Below are 20,421 nucleotides of genomic sequence, written 5' to 3'. Positions count from 1 at the left end.
CCTCTTTAGTGCACCGTAGAGAACTCAGCAGCCGCACTTTCGTCTTACCATTTTGTGGGATATCCAAATATCTTTCAAATCTTCACCTGGAAATCCCACTATTTTTGTTCATTAATTCAAACTAGAAAACATAAATATTTTAATCACGCTTATTTTTTGGGGCTTGTGATGTGACGTGAAACGAAAGTCGACAGTGACGTCACTGCGGAAAGTCCAGTGGGTTTTTTGGTCAATGGTGACCACATTAGCACTCAAACTATAAACCGTAGATATATATTTTTTGTTAATTAGTTTTCATATTGTTTGAATTTTCGACCATAGAACAAACTCGAGTGAAACAGTTCAACAGGGGAGCAATAGTAAAGTGACGTGGCCGTGAATGTGGGTGGACTTTTTTAGTTGGACAAAGTTGCTGGGTCTGCGTCACTGTGAGATTCTATGTTCACCGAATATAGTTGTTTAAAAGTGAGACGAGCTGAAAATTTTGGTGAGTAAATTCTATATTATACCCTTTTGGTTTTGTTTTTCAGGTAAATGTTGACGAAGGGAGAGGCTATAGGGTAGACAACGAGAGACTACATGTCGACTTCTGTTGCTATGTTAAACTCTCCTTTAAGGTTGTTATTTTCACACATGGACTTATAAATGTTGCTGTTTTTAGGTTAAAACATATTTATTTATTGGTGTTTTGCATTTAGGCAACTCTCTCTGATAAGGTGTCCTAATACAGAGGCGGACAGCAACGAGTTACATTTTCTCCGTTACAGTTACTTAAGTTTTGGGACATTTTGTATTTCTAGGAGTATTTTTAAACGACTGTACTTTTTACTTGAGTAGATTTGTGAAGAAGAAACTACTCTTACTCCGCTACTTCGGTAAAAAGCATGCTTGCTCAAACATATGGCTACATTGAACCCGTTACTTGAATCCCCTACATTCTCTCGAATGAGTCCGGTTTCATTTATTTAGATTTGACCAGTGACCCAAAATACCACCGGGTGACACTTGTGAGTAGGGTCAGGAATGTGTTTTTAACTGTCCTGTATGCGCTGACCGGGTGGCCGGAGAGGGATGGGGGCGATCAGGCTGTACTTGCCCGACACAACACAGGGAATTTTGCCCCTATGACCTTATGGTTAAGGGATCCAACCAACCAACCATGCGCAGTGTAATCAGCAAGCCATGTCATTATTATTATCTGCACCGCTTGTCCTCAGTAGGGTCGCAGGGGTGCTGGAGCTTATCCCAGCCATCTTCGGGCAGGGGACACCCTGAACTGGCTGCCAGAGACTGACAACTGACTCACTTATTCACGCCTAGGGACAATTTGGACCGGCCAATTACCCTGACATGCATGTTTTTGGAATGTGGGAGGAAACCGGAGTGCCCGGAGGAAACCCATGCTGGGAGAACATGCAAACTCCATATGGGGAAGTTGTGGTAGCTGGACTTGAACCCTGAACCTCTGCAACTGATCACAATACACTTTTAGTGGGGAACTTGAAAGTTGAGAACAGGATGCAGTGGGTATATACGGTAAATATACTGTGTATCCTATTTTACAGTTCCTGTTTTTAAACGAATGTTGTTTTATTGCCTCAACATCCTCTTCTTGCTCACTGTTCCATTCTTTGAAAGAACAATGAAATACCCCACGGAGCAAGATTTGCATGATATCCCCCCAAAACACATTTATTTTTTGTCACAAAGCAGAAAACTTGAAGCCAAATTTGTTGCAAAATTAGGTTGTATGGTACAATTTGGAGAGCCCCATTGTGCATTATCTAGCGTGCCCTAGTGGTGTAAAAATACGGAATTAATTGAAGTAAAACACTGAAGAAGCTGATATGTTTGGTTGCCAATTTATAACTACGGAAGCCCACAAATGAGCTGTGCATGTGATGGTCGTTGAGTTCCTTGAGTCAGGCATCTGGCACTTTTTCCCCTCCACTGTTTCATTCTCTAGCCACTCATTGGCTGCAAGCTGTGGATTGCTGCCAGCCACTATTGTTATTTTTACCTGCTCCTTCAGTGTCACTCGCGTTCTATGCTTGTCATTCAGGCGAACGTCGCTGAGATCCATGATTCAGGCTCCTGAATCTTGGAAAATTCATCGATTTAATGAAATGATCTGCATTTATATATTTTAAATATATAGCGCTTTTCAAGTCAAGACTCCCCAAAGCGCTTTACAGTGTGCTTCACATTTCCCAATAGCAGCCGTGCAGCCATGTAAGGCGCTAACCTGCTTATTGGGGGGTTCAGTGTCTTACCCAAGGACACTTCGACATGTAACACGGAGGAGCCGGGATTCGAACTGCGATCTCTTGATCCCAAGACGAGCGCTCTACCTCCTGAGCCACTGCCGCCCCAAATTAATGGCTTTTTCAGTAGCTTCTCTCGCTAGCCGCTAAAGTTAGCCACTTAGGTCAGCTCTGACCAGCTCCAGCTTTTGGGAGTCATTAGGTGACCAAACCCCCCAATTCCAACCCCTAATGCCGAGCGCCAAGCAGGGAGGCAATGAGTACCAATGTTGTAAGTCTTAGGTATGACTCGGCCGAGGCTTGAACCAGCGACCTCCCAGTCTCGGAGCGGGCGCCCTACCCCCATGGCCACCGAGCTGGTTGCTCAAAATAGCTGTCTATTATTTATAAAACAGATCACCTGACTGTAAGATGTCATTAACTGTTATTTTGGTTGGATCCCCTAACCAGTGTGGTGTGTCTTGGGCAAGTACAGCCTGGCAGTGGTGATATGCAGTTCTCAAACAACTTTATCATATTATTACTAAGTTATTATTATGTTGTTACTAGGTTGTAATTAGCAGAAGTGGGGATAAAATAGGAACAGTCAAACACTCGTAGTGATTTTCAGGTATGAATTATAGTACAGACTGCCCTGCTTAGGAACGAAATACGTTGCAGACGATCGTTCGTAAGTTGAATTTGTTCATAGGTTGCTCCAGTGCTGTGTTTCGTATGTTTAAGGTTTGTATAAGTAGGTCTAAAGCTTGTATTGTTATGTACTAAAAAATAAACATTTCATAAAATAATACGCTCTATAAGGATGAATAATGTTAAGTTGAACTTACTTTTGGAAGATGAGCTTCAAGAGTTAGGCGACTTCCTCCTCCGTGGTAAAAAGTGGCCGAAAAAAAGCGTTAGGACAATTTTACCAACCGCATCAAGCTTTCTTATTCCACTTTCATTTCAAATGAAACGCCTCGCCTCTTCTTTACACTTTACACCAGGATATTTTTCGACATCCCGAAAAACATGTTCGTATCTACCGTTTTTCGTAACTCGAATGTTCGGAAGTAGGGGACCGTCTGTATGTGCTAAACCAGATCCGTGGGTAGGTCAGCTACTCGGGTGTTCTTAGGGCGTACCCTTTTGGTGACCGCTGTAAGACAATACATGAACATGTGACTCAGTCCTTTATGTGGGTTCTTAACCAACACTTAGATAATCAGGCTTTGTTAAAACAATTGTAAATTGTGCTAATTTTACATGTCAATCTCAACAGCTAGTTGCAAATACAATGCAGCTTGATTTCATATGAGTTCAGCCATTGTTGCCTCTGCGGTTAGGACAAACTGTTTGTCCGATGCTATTTTAGATGCACATTACCGCCTTTGCATTGTCAACCTGTATATTTTTGCCGTACAAACAGGGTTGGGTAGGGTTACTTTAACTGGATTACTTTCAATTACTTTTGGATGACTCCAATACCAAATATGCTAATAAAAGACAAAAGAAACTAAATATGAATAAAATTACTACATTTTGTGCAGGCTTGGGGAGTAACGGAATACATGGAACGGCAAAAATGATGTTGGCGAGCTGTTTGGATTGATTTTCATTTTGTTTCTGTCGCATTTGATGTTAATTTTGCCGGAGATCAAAGCCAGGAGAGAAAGCTTACCACGTATTGTGAGTCATCATTTTATTCATATTTAGTTTCTTTTGTCTTTTATTAGCATATTTGGTATTAGAGTAATCCAAAAGTAATTGAAAGTAATCAAGTTAAAGTAACCCTACCCAACCCTGCGTACAAAGTATGTTTATTATGCATTTAAAGACGTGTACGGCGTACAAGAAAATCCGTACGGAAAAACGCAAATTTGTCAATTGTGGGTACCATACGGTATACACCGACTATCACGAAACGGCAAATCAATCAAGTCAAACGAGTTCGCCGCGGAATCCTCTATCTCGGTATCGTTTTTTTTTTCGTTGCAAACGAAGCGAGCAGTTTGATGCTACTGTGCGTATGTGTCTGCCGCCTGGGGATTCCCCATCGTGCATCATTCCGTGGTAGTTGTGTAGTGAAAGGAAGTCCGTCTCTTTTTAGAGAACCAGCTTTTTCGGCTCAACTCATTAAAGAGAGCTGGCTCTCAAACAGCTCACTTGCTTTGATGCATTCTATTACAAATTATTATGTTGTGTAAAGAATTTAGGAAAAAAGGAAGTATAAAAGGATAAAAAGAAAAAAGACAGGTTTGTGGTTATCCCTTTAATCAGTATATTAACAACAATAACTTAATAACACAGAAGCTCTATGTAGGAAAGGGCAAAGCCGACTTTACTTCCTCAGAAGGCTGGCCTCCTTCAACATCTGCAAAAAGCTCCTGAAAATATTCTACGAGACAGTAGTGGCAAGCGCCCTCTTCTATGCGGCAGCGTGTTGGGGAGGCAGCGTCAAGAAGAAGGATGCCTCTCGTCTCAATAAACTGGCTAGGAAAGCGAGCTCTGTTGTGGGCAAAGAGCTGGACAGCCTAACAACAGTAGCTGAGAGACGAGCACTGAAAAAGCTGAGGTCAATCATGGACAATCCATCGCATCCACTACACAGCATTATCTCCAGACAGAAGAGCAGTTTCAGCGACAGACTGCTGTCACTGTCTTGTACTACGGACAGACTGAAGAGATCTTTTCTTCCTCATGCCATGAGGCTCTTTAACTCCACCCGGCAGAGTAAAGGCCCACATTAAACCACACCACCTACATTGGATATTACCGAATCTTACTGCAATATGTATTCTGTGTAGCACTATTTAGTTACTCTATATAACACGCTACAGTGGGCATTTGCACGTCACACTGGGTATTTGTATATTGTATTCTTTTGGCTTTATTATTGTACTGTTCTCAGCTCAGGGATGCTGCTGGAAATGTGAATTTCCCTTCGGGGATGAATAAAGTATCTATCTATCTATCTATCTATCTATCTATCTATCTATCTAATGCAGAAAATGAATTGATAATTTGAATAAGAAAATTATATTTGCATGTATTTTTTCTTTTCTACAGTGAACGTCCAAGCTGCTTCATTTTTTAACTTTTTTCTTATAATAAACCTCATTCATGTCGAGCAACTCAGTATCTCACAACAAAATGTTAATCAACAATATATATGATATAACGAAACACATGTACAATATATCATGTTAAACTACATAAATAAACACGTTTGGAAAAAAAAAAGTATTTTGTAAGGGAAAATACGACAGTTTGTAAGGGCATGGAGCCCTGGAGCTTGACAGTTATGCATTTATAGTGCGTGCATGGAATGATGCACGCGAAATAGAACAAAGTTATGTAAGACCTGTAGACCAAAAATCATCCTCATGATCTGCTAATACCTAGCAAACAAAAACCTCAGATGACAATCCTCTGAGATATGTGTTCTAAAAAATGACTGTGTTGCAGATACCAATTGTTATCCACTTTAACGCAAACAAATAATCACACGATGCACATCCTTGCTAAAAGACCTATTTGTTGTCGTTGAACAGCGTCTCAGTGTCCGAGCTCCAGTTTAATGGAGAAGGATGTCCCGAGTGTGGTTGGAGAGCGTCACCTCTTTACCAGGGATTCCCCACCATGTGCTGTCGGTGCCTATGGAAAATAAATACAAATGTCAGCAGTGTCTCCAGGTCCTCCGGAAGCCCGTGCAGGCTCAGTGCGGTCACCGTTTCTGCGTGTACTGTTTCAAGCAGCTTACCAGGTAGGCTGTAGATCAGGGATGGGGAACATGTTTGAGTCACCGTTTGCATCATGTTTGGAAAGTCTTTAAGTTTTAAAAAAATACAGTGGTACCTCGGTCCTCGACCATAATGCGTTCCTGGTTGTTGGTTGAGTACCGATTTGGTTGAGTACTGAATTTCTTTTTCCCAATGGTAAGTATTTTAATCCGTTCCATCCATAAAAAATACCTAAAATATTAAGAGGAAATGTTTAAATCTAAGCTTAAAACACACTTCTACTCTATAGCATATGAATAACCTATACTTTTCTTGGACAATATCTCTGTATTATTTGTGATTGCAACATCTTTTGATGTCTGGTAATCCTGAAAGGGGGATGCCACATGTGCAGTCCCTTCTCAAGGTTTCTTCATTTTCCTCATGTTGAGGTTTTTGAGTTTTTCCTTGCCCTCATGTTGGTTGCAGATCAGGGGATGGTGTAATAATAGTCTGAAAAAATAGTCTGTGTAATAACCTGTGAAGCCCTTTGAAACTCTTTGTGATTAAGGGCTATACAAATAAAAATGACTTGACTTGACTGACCATACATGTGTACATAAAATATATTAAAGGTAAAAAAGGAAGAAATATAAACTATTTTGAATCGGTTACATACCTTTGAACAGGGGAGTGATGGCATACAGGAATGGGTGTGGCAAGGTTATTGCTTAGCCTTCCTTTTTCTCTTTTCATAAGAAACCTGTCCGTTGTCGGCTGCTTCTTCCTCTTTTGCACTTTTATTCTAAAGTGCGGCATGTCATTGTCGTTAAAAATGTTCCTTCCCATTATCGCTGTTGTTCTTGGGACCCATGTTCAAAAGCAACGCAAAAGCGCCAATTAGGAAAAAAATAACTTCGAAAATGACGTACCCCTTCACTCATTGACAACCAGATAGAAGTGGCGCTTAAGCTAGGCTAACCCGCGCTGCCGAGTGCATCTCGGCTCCACTCGTTATGCGCCAAATCTCATTCGATTCGGTTATTTTTGGCTATTTTGACGCTGTTATTTTCTTTTGGGCATCAAATTCCGTGTCGAGCATCAAAACATTTGTTGCGCACATTTTTTGGTCGAACACCAATTTGGTTGCGCATTGAGGCGGTTGAGGACCGGGCTACCACTGTATATGTATTGGAATAATATTGGGAAATACAGAGATAGTAGATCATGTTAAGGTTTTTGAGTTTTTCCTTGCCCTCATGTAGGTTTTAGATCAGGTGATGGTGTAATAATAGTCTGTAGTTTGCAATAGTCTGTGGTCTGTGCAGCCCTTTGAAACTCCTTGTGATCAAGGGCTATACAAATAAACATGACTTGACTAGAATTTCTTTTATCCCGAAACAAACTGACCAGCAAAACCAAAACAACTTCAAGTACCATTTATACTTGCCTATCAGCAACCACCTAAAACCGCTTTAACCTCTTAACGTTCCTGTAAAATTCGCCTAAAATCCCAATCTAAGACATGCCCGTAGTAAATTGAATTCTGTTCTAGAACCATTTGGAGAATATGGATGGTTTTGGTCGCTTTTGAAAGGTAACACACTGAAATCTTGTCCCAAACTGAAATAATTACTCGAAGTTTTACTAACACTGAGTAATCGGAGTTGGAACACACCAAAATTTGATACAATCTCAAAAACATAACAGTGTATTTCACACAATTTTCTAAAGGTATGTCAAAGATTTCCAAAGGAGGCCTTTAAGACGACCAGTTTACAGCACTAAAACCTTTGCATCTGTGTATTCTACTTTGGCCAATTTTTTAGACATTTTGAAAGTGTTGTAAATGTTTTGCTTCTCTTTGCAGACGTCAATGATTGTGAAAATTTGCACGTAATAATGGTGCGACAAAATGAATCACAAGTGGCGTTACGCATGTTCATTTTGGGGCCTAATTTAAATACACAGTGTATATCTACTTATAGTCCCTTTCTAGGGTTCATATGATAACCATTTGGAGAAGAGCAGTTAGCAGCCCTAAAACCTTTGCAACGGTGTATTTTACCTCAGCCATTTTTTAGACATTTTGAAAGAGTTGTAAATGTTTGACTTCTCTTTCCAGAAGTCAATAAATGATTGTGCAGTCTTGCGCATCATAATGTTGCGTGAAAATGAATCGAGAGTGGCGTTACACACACTTTTTTCAGGGTCTAATTTGAATACAGTAGGGACATTTTCATATCGATTTATTCAAAATTCCATTGGCTAACCAATATGTCAATCATCTTTTAAATCCGTTTCTACTGGCTTCAGAGCTAAAAGGGGCGATATCTATGGGCTAATGTGGACAGCGTAGCGCGAAAACAACGGCTATTGGCCGAGAGTGGTGTCAATCAAAAGGTCAGAGGCTAACGGCAATACTGAAAATTATTTTATGAGATTGTTTATTTGTAAACAAAAATTATGTACCACAAGGAATGTTGGAACGTTAAGGGGTTAAAGTAGCCACTGGTAGACCTGGTTGGGTCATTTTTAAGTGATTTCAGAGTGCATAAAACTTTAAGTCAAGTCATGTTCATTTGTTTGGCCCTTGATCATAAAGAGTCTCAAAGGGCTGCACAGATTATTGCAAACCACAGACTATTATGACACCATCCCCTGATCTAAAACCTACATGAGGGCAAGGAAAAACTCAAAAATCTCAAATCAAGTCATGTTTATTTATGACGCCCTTAATCACAAAGAGTCTCAAAGGGCTGCACAGACCACAGATTATTGCAAACCACTGACTATTATGACACCATCCCCTGATCTAAAACCTACATGAGGGCAAGGAAAAACTCAAAAATCTCAAATCAAGTCATGTTTATTTATGACGCCCTTAATCACAAGGAGTCTCAAAGGGCTGCACAGACCAGAGATTGCAAACCACTGACTATTATGACACTATCCCCTGATCTAAACCCTACATGAGGGCAAGGAAAAACTCAAAAACTTCAACATGAGGAAAATGAAGAAACCTTGAGAAGGGACCGCACATGTGGTAATCCCCCTTTCCAGAATGACCAGGCTGCACTCTTAGAGTCCAGTCAAGACCATTGATTTTAGCCTTTTGCCTCACTGGTGAAAACTGAAAGAATAGTTTCTCATTAGTGATTTCTTTTTTGTCTTTGTGTATTTTAGTTCAGGCCCGACTCCCTGCGAGGCCTGCCGCCAGGAGAAAATCTACGAGGAGCCCACCTCCATCCTCAACTTTGGGGAGGTGAGCACTACAGGATGTCGTCTACTTTGTTATCTATCGAAATACTTTAATACAGGGGTGGCAAACTCATTTGACCTCGAGGGCCACATGGTAGGAAAAAAAAACCTTCTCGCGGGGGCTGGACTAGTAAATTAAAGAATAAGACAGAAAAGGGCAGGGAGGGAGGGACGGAGAAAGAGATAAAGAAATAAATAAACCAATAGAGAGAAGAGAGAGAGAGAGATAGAGATGGTAGGGAGAGGAAGGATGAGAGAAAGAAAGAGAAAAAGGAGAATGGCAGAGGGAGAAGAAAAAATATATAGAGAGAAAGTGTGAGGATGAAGGATAAAGAAAGAGTAAAAAGAGAGAGAAAGAGTGAAAGTGAGAAATATAGAAAGAAAAAAAAGAAAGAGGAAAAAAGGAGAAAGAGAGAAGGGGAGAGAAAAATAAAGTGAGAAAAAAAGACAGATAGAAGGGAGAAAGAGAAAAGAGGGAAAGAATGACAAAAAAAGAGATGGAGAAAGCAGTATTGAATTGAAGAAATATAAAGAGAAAGGAAATTGGAGAAAAAATAGAAAAGAGAGGGAAAGAAATACATACAAATAAAGTAAGAGTGAAAGAGAATAAGATATTAAAAAGAATAAGATAGAGAAAGTGTGAGGTGAAAAAATTAGATTGAAAAAGAGAGAAGGAAAGAAACAGGATGGAGGAGAGAAAGAAAAAGCAATAGAAAGAAAGAGCCAGAAAACAAATACAAAAAGAAAGAGAGAACTAGAGAGAAAGTGAAAAAAGAAAGAAAAAGTAAGAGAATGTAAGAAAGAAAGATAGAAAAGAGCTAAGCAAAACTCAGAACACAAAGCTAAGAGATAGTGAGGAAAGAAACAGAATAAGGGAGAGAAAGAAAAAGCAATAGAAAGAAAGAGGCAGAAAACGAATACAAAAAGGAAGAGAGAACTAGAGAGAAAGCGAAAAAAGAAAGAAAAAGTAAGAGAATGTAAGAAAGAAAGATAGAAAAGAGCTAAGCAAAACTCAGAACAGAAAGCTAAGAGATAGTGAGGAAGAAACAAAGATAGAGAGAAAGAAATAGTGCTCCTGTTGCTTTGCGAATGGCACTTTGGCGGCATCAAGTGGACACTTTTAAAACTACAGCTCGTTTTTCTATTGCGCTTCTCTCAGCATTGTCTCGCGGATTCAAATCCTCGGCAGGTCCGATCCAGCTTGCGGACCTCGTGTTCGACGCCATTCCTTTAATGTTTTCTTTCTCCTTTTCACGTTGTCATTTTTTCACCAGGCCTTTCCGGACAACGCGGCCGGCCGAGAAATCGCCAGCCTGCCCGCCAAATGTCTCAACGCTGGCTGCAGCTGGAAAGGATCCATCAAAGAATACGAGGTCAGCATCCGCCCAGGCACCTTAACGTACCGGTAGATGTAACATCATAGGTGGACCGAGCCTGAACCCTGCTTGAAATCTGGGTCAGGTCGGACTTAAATCGTCAACCGTTAATTAAGTCTTGCGCCGACCTGACATTTTTTTTAATTTACCACTCATTTGCTCACGAATAAAATGGTAAAATTCAGGTTTTCTTCGGGCTCATTCCTTCAAATCAAGTTAGTTTGTTGGGCCCAGGCTGGGCCGGACCCTATTACCCACAAGCTGGGAGAGAGAGTAAGAAAAAAGGGAAAGAGGGAAAGGAAAAAATCAAGAGAAAGAGCGAGAACAAGAGAGAGAGAGAGAGAACTTTATCTGCAGTAAATTGCTGCATAATGATCCTGCAGAAGGTCACAGTTGGCCTTCTCTCTCTTTCTCTTCTGTCTCAGTTGTTCACTTTTCTCTCTTCTCTCTTTCTCTTGTTAACTCTTGTTAATTCTTTTTCTCTTTATTTTTGTTCTTTCTTTCCCTCTCTTTCTCTCAATTTCTACTCTCTCAATAATTTCTCTCTCTTTCCCTTTTTTCTCCCCCTTTTTTTCTCTCTCTCTTTGTCTCTCTCTCTCTCTCTCTCTCTTTGTCTCTCTCTTTCTCTCTCTCTCTCTCTTTTTGTCTCTCTCTTTCTCTCTCTCTATATATTTCTCTCTCTCTACTTTTGTCCATTACCTTTCTCTAACTCTCATCTCTTTTTTTCTGTCTTATTTTCTTCTCTATTTCCCTCTATCTCTCTTTCTTCCCCCTCTTTCTCCTTTTTCTCTGCTTCTGGTACTTTTTTCAGCTGTATTTCTTTTTCCCCTACCCCCTCTCTCTCTTTCGATGTTTTTCTCCCGCTCCCTTCCCCTTTAATCTAGAGAGAAAGCAAAATTGAGAGCAAAATAGAGAAAGAGAAAGAAAGAGACAGAGAACAAAATAGAAAGAGGGAGAAAGAAAGAGAGAGAGGACTAAATAGAAAGTGAGAGAGAACAAAAATGAAGAGAAAGAGAGAATAAAATAGAAAGAGAGAGAGAAAGACATGGAAAGAGAGAGAGAAAGAAATAGAAAGAGAAAGACAGGGAAAGAAATAGAAAGAGAGAGAAAGAGAAAGGTAGATTGAGAGAAAGACAAAGAAAAAGAGATAAAGAAAGAAAGAAAGAGGGGGGGAGAAGGAGAGGTCAGGGTCCATTTTCGCAAAACAAATTTGATTGCGTTGGAGCACAAAGCGGCGCTCGGGTTGTGAAAGGGCTAGGCGGCGGCTGGGAACAGGAAGTGAAACTTAACATGCTTGCCTGGAAAGTCCCGCTCAAAAGCGGCACAACAACTCATTGGGAAAGTACCTGCCATATTCGAAGGCAGAAAAAAACAAAAAGAGATGAGCTTGCCTGCTGATAGAAGGCTGATTCTCTTTTTTAGTATGTGAAATATAACGCTCTAGATCTGTTTTTGTGTGTATATGCTTTGTGGTAGGAAGTTGTGTGTGCAAATTGTGCAAGATGCGGGGTGCAACAAAGACATTGTGTGTCTTTTAGCGCCTCCTAGTATTAAAAAACCCATCATGCATTATAAAAAAGGAGTGAAATAATGTGCAAAAACACATGAGAGAGAGACACGAGAGAGAGAGAGGGACACACGAGTGAGACGCGAGTGAGAGAGAGTGCGAGAAACACGAGTGAGAGTGAGAGATGAGAGAGAGAGGGAGACACGAGTGAGAGAGAGTGCGAGAAACACGAGTGAGAGTGAGAGATGAGAGAGAGAGAGAGAGAGGGAAACACGAGTGAGAGAGAGAGAGACACAAGTGAGAGAGAGAGAGATGGAGAGAGAGAGCAAGAGAGACACGAGAGAGAGTAGGAGAGAGAGACAAGTGAGAGAGTGAGAGATCGAGAAACATGAGTGAGAGAGAGAGAAATACAAGTGAGAGAGAGAGAGCAAGAGAGACACGAGAGAGAGTAGGAGAGAGAGACAAGTGAGAGAGTGAGAGATCGAGAAACATGAGTGAGAGAGAGAGAAATACAAGTGAGAGAGAGAGAGAGAGAGAGAGAGAGCGAGAGAGAGAGACACCAGTGAGAGAGACACGAGTGAGAGAGAGAGAGACAAGTGAGAGAGCGAGAAACACGAGTGAGAGAGAGAGAGAGAGACATGTGAGAGAGCAAGAAACACGAGTGAGAGAGAGAGAGAGACACGAGCGAGAGAGAAACACGAGTGAGAGAGAGAGAGAGCGAGAGAGACACCAGTGAGAGAGTGACAGAGAGACACGAATGAGATAGTTAGAAGCACGTGAGACACGAGAGAGAAACGAGAGACGAGAGAGATAGTGAGAGACACGAGAGAAAAAGAAATCCAAATAGAAGGGGAGAAAGGGAGAAGGGGACAGCAAGAGAAAGAGAGAGCAAAAGAAGGTAAAAAGAGACAAAGACGATCAAAGAAAAAGAGATACAGAGTGAGAGAAAAAGGGAGGAAGAGAGAGAAATACAAGTACAGCATTTGTGAGAGGCACCTGGCTTTGGCAACATCAAGTTGACATATTTCAACCTGCAGCTCGTTTTTCTCCTGCGCTTCTCCGATATTTGTCTCGTGAGCCAGATTCAATCCCTTAGCCGGCCTGGTTCGTCCCGCGGGCCGCCTATTTGACACCCCAATAATCAGCAAATTAGCAGCAGTAGAACAGTATATCAAACAAACATACTGGCATTTCTGTATGAGACCCTATATCTCCACATAAACGTCCATTTGTAAAAAAAAAAATACTTCAGGGTTCGTACGGGTGCTTGAAATCCTTGGAAATGCTTAAATTTAACAGACTTTATTTTGGTCAGAAGATTTGATCATCTAAATTCCTGCCCTATTTTAAATTGTTTAACGATGATTTAACCGAATTCCTAAAATATGTTTCCACATGATTCGTATTTTTATCGTCCGTCTGTATTTTGTTGTATTTTCACTTACATTTTTCAAAAAATGTGCACTAGTTTGACCTGTTTGAACACATTAAATTCTCGCGAATGTCATTGAAATCAATCCTTAACATGAAACTGAAAGACATTTTCAAAAGTAAGCACAGAGTCAATTTTTAAAAACACCATTTTTTCTTTTAATGGAGTTAGCCCGGAGAGGAATGAGCGCCACCAGGCTGTACCTGCACAAAACAATTTTTTGGGGGGGTATACACCAAATTGTCCTAGAATTAAAAATTAGTGGAGAACTTTGACCACAGTGAGAAATGGGGCTGCACGATTTTGGGGAAAAAAACTTATTTGTGGTGTTTCTGACCATTTTTGCAATTTTGATAATTTTCGATTTTAAAAGCAAATTGCATTTTTAAGTTAGTCGTGTTTTTTTGAGTACTTGCTAATAGTGACATGCTTTAACCTTAAGAAAACACCAACCTCTTCTGAAGAGCTTTGTTGGGTTGCTGACCCTTATTTACTTATTTCATTCCTTCATCACTCCAAGTCAAACTTACCTAGAGATGATGTCATTACTGACTGAGAGTACACGACTAACAAAATGGCAACCAATTGGTATAAATATACTAACACGGAATTGCAGTTGAATACAAAATTTTTATTGTCATTTTACAAAAGTACGTCATAAGAAAGCAATTTAGAGAGCGGCTGGGTTGCTGCACACAGGCACAGGGGCTCTTCAGATTTAGCCAGTCTCCTCGATGATTAAAATACACTCGTCCTGAATTTAGTGGCTTCCCACGAGTTGTAGCTCCAGGTCATCAGTGTCATAGGTAATGAATCTGGCGTTTATGACTAGCCAGGTTTGGCAGGGATGGCTTAAGAGAGTTGTTAGCCTAGCAATAACACTAGGCCACACCTACAGCCTCGCTATTGCTTTCTCTCCCAATGTGGTTCTGTTGATTCTCAGGCAGAATAATAATAATCCAAGGAGCACCCACTTTGCGCTCTTTTTTTTTTCTCAGTTTATCAATCGTCACCGTTCCGTGCCTGCAGGGATTCCCTTTCTCTAAGAGAAGCATTGCCCTTTTTTCCAATCCCTCACCCCGATTCCAGGTGTTCTTAATAATAATTAGCCACTTCCTACAGAAAATTACTTTGGTCTCCCACTCTATGTTGCTTAGTTGTCTGAGTACTCCTCTCTAGGTATTCCTTTCGCCTCGATGTCTTCTCCAGGTTTTTTACCTCAGGACATTCCTCTAATATCCTTGTCAAGAGTTTCACCCCCCCAAGGCATCTTGCTCAAGTTTCCCTCACACGATTCCCCATCTCGGCAGGCCCTGTCCAGCTTTTTCTTCTCAGTAGAGAGTCTAAATCTGTTATTGGATAAACGCTCTCCGTTGGGGTATGTTCCCATCCCTATTTTTTCATCTCCTTTTGCCTGCATTTGGGTCTGTCCAACATAACATGACATCAATGGAGGAAACAGATTATCGTAGACAATGTTCCCTGTAATTTTCCTTACGGGTCTGAGCGTTCACACAAAGTCGGCGAGCAACGCTTGAAACAACAGTGAGCAACAGCAATCCCAAGTGTGGCAACTAAATCATTATCAAACATGTCCAAAACTTGACATCAAGTTACATTTTGCTGAGTTTCCGGCAATGCAAAATTATTTTTCACTTTGAATAAATTGACACATGTACTATTGCAAAGGTTGTACGGCCTACAAACGTTGTTTGTTCTTACAATTCTTTCACAAGATATCCATTTCTTTTTATTTCCTGATATATTTTGTCACATGATATTAACATTTTTGGGGGCTTATTTAGTCGGTCGCAAGATACAGAACTGTACTTGATCAAATTTTTTAGTGGAAGTACAATGTTGGCAACAAAGATTCACTTGATATCATTGGAAATTATTTGAATGCAACACAAACTTTTTCTTCTTTTTTCCGTGTTTTTTTTCTACTTTTTTTTTAAATTCCTTTAAAAAAAAAATCTCATTGTGTTTATTTTTTCCGTGCTGTTACTTTTTTTCTTTTTGTTCTCTATTTACTTTTTTCCTACATTTCTTTCTCTTCTTTTTTTCTTTTTTTTTTCTTAATTTTTCCTTCTTTTTTTCTCTTCCTCTTGTTTCTTTTTTTCTCAGCTTTTCACTCCTTTTTCATTTTGGTATTTTTTTCTTTTTTGTTCTATTCCCCCATTCCTTTAAGTCATTTTGTGCATAATTCTACATAATATTTGGCCATGTTGATTTTTAAGAAGCAAAAACAACCTGAAGAGCCGTTTAGGACCCGAATTAGTGAGCCGAGCCGAAGAAGACTGTTCTCGACAAACTCTTCTGATTTTACTTTTCAACTTCGTTGGACATTGACTTCAAAATACGGCATTTAGGACACAACGTCGGGGGAACCCGTGTATTTTTACCTTCATGCACTGTAACTTTGACTTAAGTCGCTTCTTAATTAGTAATTTTGAGCCCTCATTTTTTGTGCGCTGGCTAGATTTTCTTGTGCGCTGAGAATGTGCGAGCAGTGTGCAATTGCGCACGCGCGCAGCTTGGGGGGAACACTAATCGTAGAGTGTTCTGTGACACCGACTTTCCTCATAGTCCGATATAATTGATGAATTTATTTTCAATGTAACGAGCTGCTAAAGCTTCGAGTTGTTGTTTGGTGGCGCCCGCCCCGGCTGTTTGACTGACAGCATACACCAGCCTATCACAGTCGCTCACTCATACAGTCACGCCCACTTAACACACAGTTGCACTTTATTTGCCCGGCTGTTAAAACCCTAACTGACAATTCTGATTGGCTGAACACTCATTCCCTTACACACATGGAACTAGTAATCCTTGAAAAAAAGCCCCATGGTCTTGCTATTAGACTATGTCACATTGCAATATTGATTAGATTTCGGTTTTTCGTGCAGCCCTAGTGAAATATCGCGAGTCTACCTGCAACGATGGGACGGTGACTTCTTTTGTGAGCTCTGCTTTTTCTGTTAGATAAGCCTCACCTTTCCCCTTGTTTTTTTTTTCATTAACCTGGCCCAAGTTTGTAGTGTCCCATGCCGAAATGATTGACATGTGTGTGCGTTGTTTTGATTTTGCAATTGCATAAGACAAAAACATCTGACAGCCAGTTTTTTGGCATTGCATTAGTGAGTAAGTGTATTCATTCTTACCACACCTTGCATTCAACTAACTGGCTTAGCGTGAAGTCAATTCCTGGGTGTGACCTTTGCCTCATTGTGATTTTTATGAACACGATAAATGCTCACATTTATTGTTGCTGTTAAAGATATTTGAAGCATTTCTCAACCGCAACAACTACAAGGCAAAAACTTGTTTAACGTGAGGGGGAAACATGGGTTTTAAGAATTCTGGTGTTTTTTAGGGGATCATAAACAAACTACAGAAGAAGTATCAAGCCTTGGTCGGGTCTCTTCTCTAGATCTCTAGCTTGGGACACAGGAGAGCTCAGACAGAATCAGTCATATAGATAGATAGATAGATAGATAGATAGATACTTTATGCATCCCCGTAGGGAAATTCACACATCCAGCAGTATCCTTTTGTAGAAAAATAAAATGATAAAATAAAAGAAATAGAATACAAAAATACCCAATATAGCGTGTTGATATAGAGTATTTAAATAGTGCTACGTAAAATCCACAAATAGGGTAATATGCAAATGTGGGGATGTGGTTTAATATGGGCTTTTACTCCCCCGGGTGGAGTTAAAGAGCCTCATGGGATGAGGAAGAAATGATCTCCTCAGTCTGTCTGTGGAACAAGAGTGTGACAGCAGTCTGTCGCTGTAGCTGCTCTTCTGTTTGGAGATGATGCTGTGTAGTGGATGTGATTTGAAACATTTATGTTCCATATGAGAATACATTTAGATTTTCTATGGAAATTTAAACTAACATAAGATTTAAAAAGTAATAAAGAATTTAAATGCAATCACTAATATGCTAAAAAAATATATCTAAATTTACACTACACAAGACAGAACGGATTCAGGAGGAACAGTGTGGTTTTCGTCCTGGCCGTGGAACACTGGACCAGCTCTACACACTCTGCAGGGTCCTTGAGGGTGCATGGGAGTTTGCTTGTCCGGTCTACATGTGTTTTGTGGACTTGGAGAAGGCATTCGACCGTGTTCCTCGGGAGGCCCTGTGGGGGGTGCTTCGGGAGTATGGGGTACCGCATTTTTTCCGTGCTGTGCGGTCCCTGTATGCCCGGTGCCAGAGTCTGGCAGTAAGTCGGATTCGTTCTTGGTGAGGGTTGGACTCCGCCGGGGCTGCCCTTTGTCACCGATTCTGCTCATAAGCTGAGCCGAAAGGCAAAGCTTTTGATCTACCGGTCGATCTACGTTCCTACCCTCACCTATGGTCATGAACTTTGGGTTATGACCGAAAGAACACGATCGGATACAAGTGGCCGAAATGAGTTTCCTCTGCAGGGTGTCTGGGTTTTCCCTTAGAGATAGGGTGAGAAGCTCAGTCATCCGGGAGGGACTCTGTGTAGAGCCACTGCTCCTCCGGAGCCAGTTAAGGTGGCTCGGGCATCTGATAAGGAGGCCTCCTGGACGCCTCCCTCGGGAGGTGTTCCAGGCATGTCCCACCGGCAGGAGGCCCCGAGGGCGACCCAGGACACGCTGGAGAGACCGTCTCTCGGCTGGCTTGGGAACTCCTTGGGATCCCGTCGGATGAGCTGTAGGAGGTGGCTGGGGATAGGGACGTCTGGGCTTCCCTTTTAAGGCTGCTGCCCCCGCGACCCGACTCCGGATAAGCGGAAGATAATGGATGGATGGGTGTATGGAAGACAGAACACGACATGAAAACCCAGTAGGCAGCAACTGAGATAACAGCCATCAATGATAAATATTCGTTATTTACCTAGGGTTACTGCAGATCCTTGAAAAGTCTTAAAAGGCATTGAATTCATCATTCTAAAAATTAGGCCTTAATTGGCATTAAAATGTATCCAATTTTCGAACATCTTAAAAATGTAATAAGATTTATATTTGTTTGAATCAAAAACATTTTGTAACATTTATCTCTTTTTTTTTTATAGTTTATAGATAAACTTTCGTGGTAACATCGCATGACCACAATAAAAACGTTAATGTGGTTTCAGTCGGGTCTTTCAGAGCAGACTCGTGTCTTAGGTCTACCCACAATACACATAGCCACTTTGGACAGAGACGTTTACTTCGGACCATGGTAAAGTCTACATTTAATGAGAAGAGGCTGTCCGGCGAACATCTTTCACCATGGCTAATAAGTAATGCAAGAAATATTTGTTTTTTTGTTTTGTTTTGTGTCTTTCTTTATTTAATTTTTTTCGACTTAGTCTTAAATTTGATTTCAACAGGCATTAAAAAGTGTTAAAAAAACTTTGGTTTAACTCACCGTAAACTGAAGAAACCCTGTTACAGATCCAAGAAGAAATCCGCAGGCTCAGGAGCGTTCTCCATACGTACCCCGGTGCTGTGGAATGCTCTTCCCCCTGAGATTCGATCTGCAACCTCAGCGGAAATGTTTAAATCTAAGCTTAATACATACTTCTATTCAATAGCATATGAATAACCTATATTTTATGTTAACAGTATGTGTGTATTATTTGCCCTCATGTTGGTTTTAGATCAGGGGATAGTGTCATAATAGTCTGTGGTTTGCAATAGTCTGTGGTCTGTGAAGCCCTTTGAGACTCTTTGTGATTAAGGGTGTGACTTGACTTGACATGACAAAAACAGATGACCTGAAAGAGGTGTAAAGTATATCAATTCATTGCAGATTTGAATTACCATGAGTATTGTGATAGCTTTAGGGAAGAAGCTACCTCTTCATTTTGTCCGGGAAGCATTGGACAACTATAATCAGTGGCATGGCTCAGGCTGGTGTGATTGTACGGGTTTCTGAAGTTCAGCGAGTACATTGAGTTTTAGGTTCGTGCATGGGTGTCTTTTATGGGTGCGTTTGTCTTGGTCATGAGGCAGCAAAGCAGCCCCAAATCATCACACTGCCACCACATAGACCACAGATGCTTAGCGTCTTTTCTAACAAGTAGTGTCGACTGGTTAAATAGTGTAGCTTGGCGTCATGATACTGATTGTTATTTTTTTCCTTTGGGGATGATATTTTGCTGTTACTGCTTCGATAATGATCGGCTCTGTGTTCCAGAGGCAGCATGAAGGCTCCTGCGAGCTGGAACGCGTGCAGTGCGAGGCCTGCCAGATTTCCCTGTTGCGCTCGGAGTTGGAGCGGCACAACGAGAGGGAATGCGAGGCCCGAATCCTCAATTGTAAATACTGCAAAGTTTCATGCAGCTTCAAAAATATTAAGGTAAGCCTTGATCGACTCCTTCGGATAAGAGCTGAAACTAATAACTATTTTTATAATCGATTAGTCACTGACTATTGAAAAGATGGTCGAATAGTCGGATAATTATTGTTTTTTTCTTAAATCCAGCAACAAGTTCATTAATTATGAGCATCCATTCATCCATTTTCTGCACCGCTTATCCTCAGTAGGGTCGCGGGGGTGCTGGAGCCCATCCTAGCTGTCCTCGGGGAGTGGGCAGGGGACACCATGAACTGGTTGCCAGACAGTCACAGGGCACACTTACATACTTGGGGACAATTTGGACCGGCCAATTAACCTGACATGCATGTTTTGGCAATGTGAGAAGAAACTGGTGTGCCCGGAGGAAACCCAAGCACTGGGAGAACATGCAAACTCCACACAGGGAGGGTGCGGTAGCTAGACTTGAACCCTGAACCTTTGCACTGTGGGGCTGCGCGCTAACCACCCATCCCCTGTGCCGCCTAATTATGAGCAAATTATGATAAACACAAGAAAAAAAATGGTACAATGATAAATACTTATTTCATTGA

The 20,421-nt window shown here is 41.0% G+C and overlaps 1 protein-coding gene across 2 annotated transcripts in view; it reads left to right on the top strand.

Moving 5' to 3' along the window:
- Positions 1–26: 26 nt before the first annotated feature.
- The window catches only part of traf2b (Tnf receptor-associated factor 2b), a 56,712-nt gene continuing 36,317 nt past the window's right edge, over positions 27–20,421 (top strand). For both annotated transcript variants that reach the window (XM_088355375.1, XM_088355374.1), the window contains exons 1-5: positions 27–487; positions 5,798–6,009; positions 9,152–9,230; positions 10,501–10,599; positions 19,709–19,870. In XM_088355375.1, coding sequence (XP_088211501.1) covers positions 5,834–6,009; positions 9,152–9,230; positions 10,501–10,599; positions 19,709–19,870 — 516 coding nt within the window. In that variant the 5' untranslated portion in view covers positions 27–487; positions 5,798–5,833. The remainder of the gene's footprint in view (positions 488–5,797; positions 6,010–9,151; positions 9,231–10,500; positions 10,600–19,708; positions 19,871–20,421) is intronic.

The sequence above is a fragment of the Urocampus carinirostris genome, chromosome 16 (genome assembly GCF_059441175.1).
Source record: "Urocampus carinirostris isolate Australia breed hairy pipefish chromosome 16, RoL_Ucar_1.0, whole genome shotgun sequence".
Taxonomy (NCBI): Eukaryota; Metazoa; Chordata; class Actinopteri; order Syngnathiformes; family Syngnathidae; genus Urocampus; species Urocampus carinirostris.
Note: the sequence above shows the minus strand (reverse complement) of the source record. Positions and strands in the feature narration are given on the sequence as shown.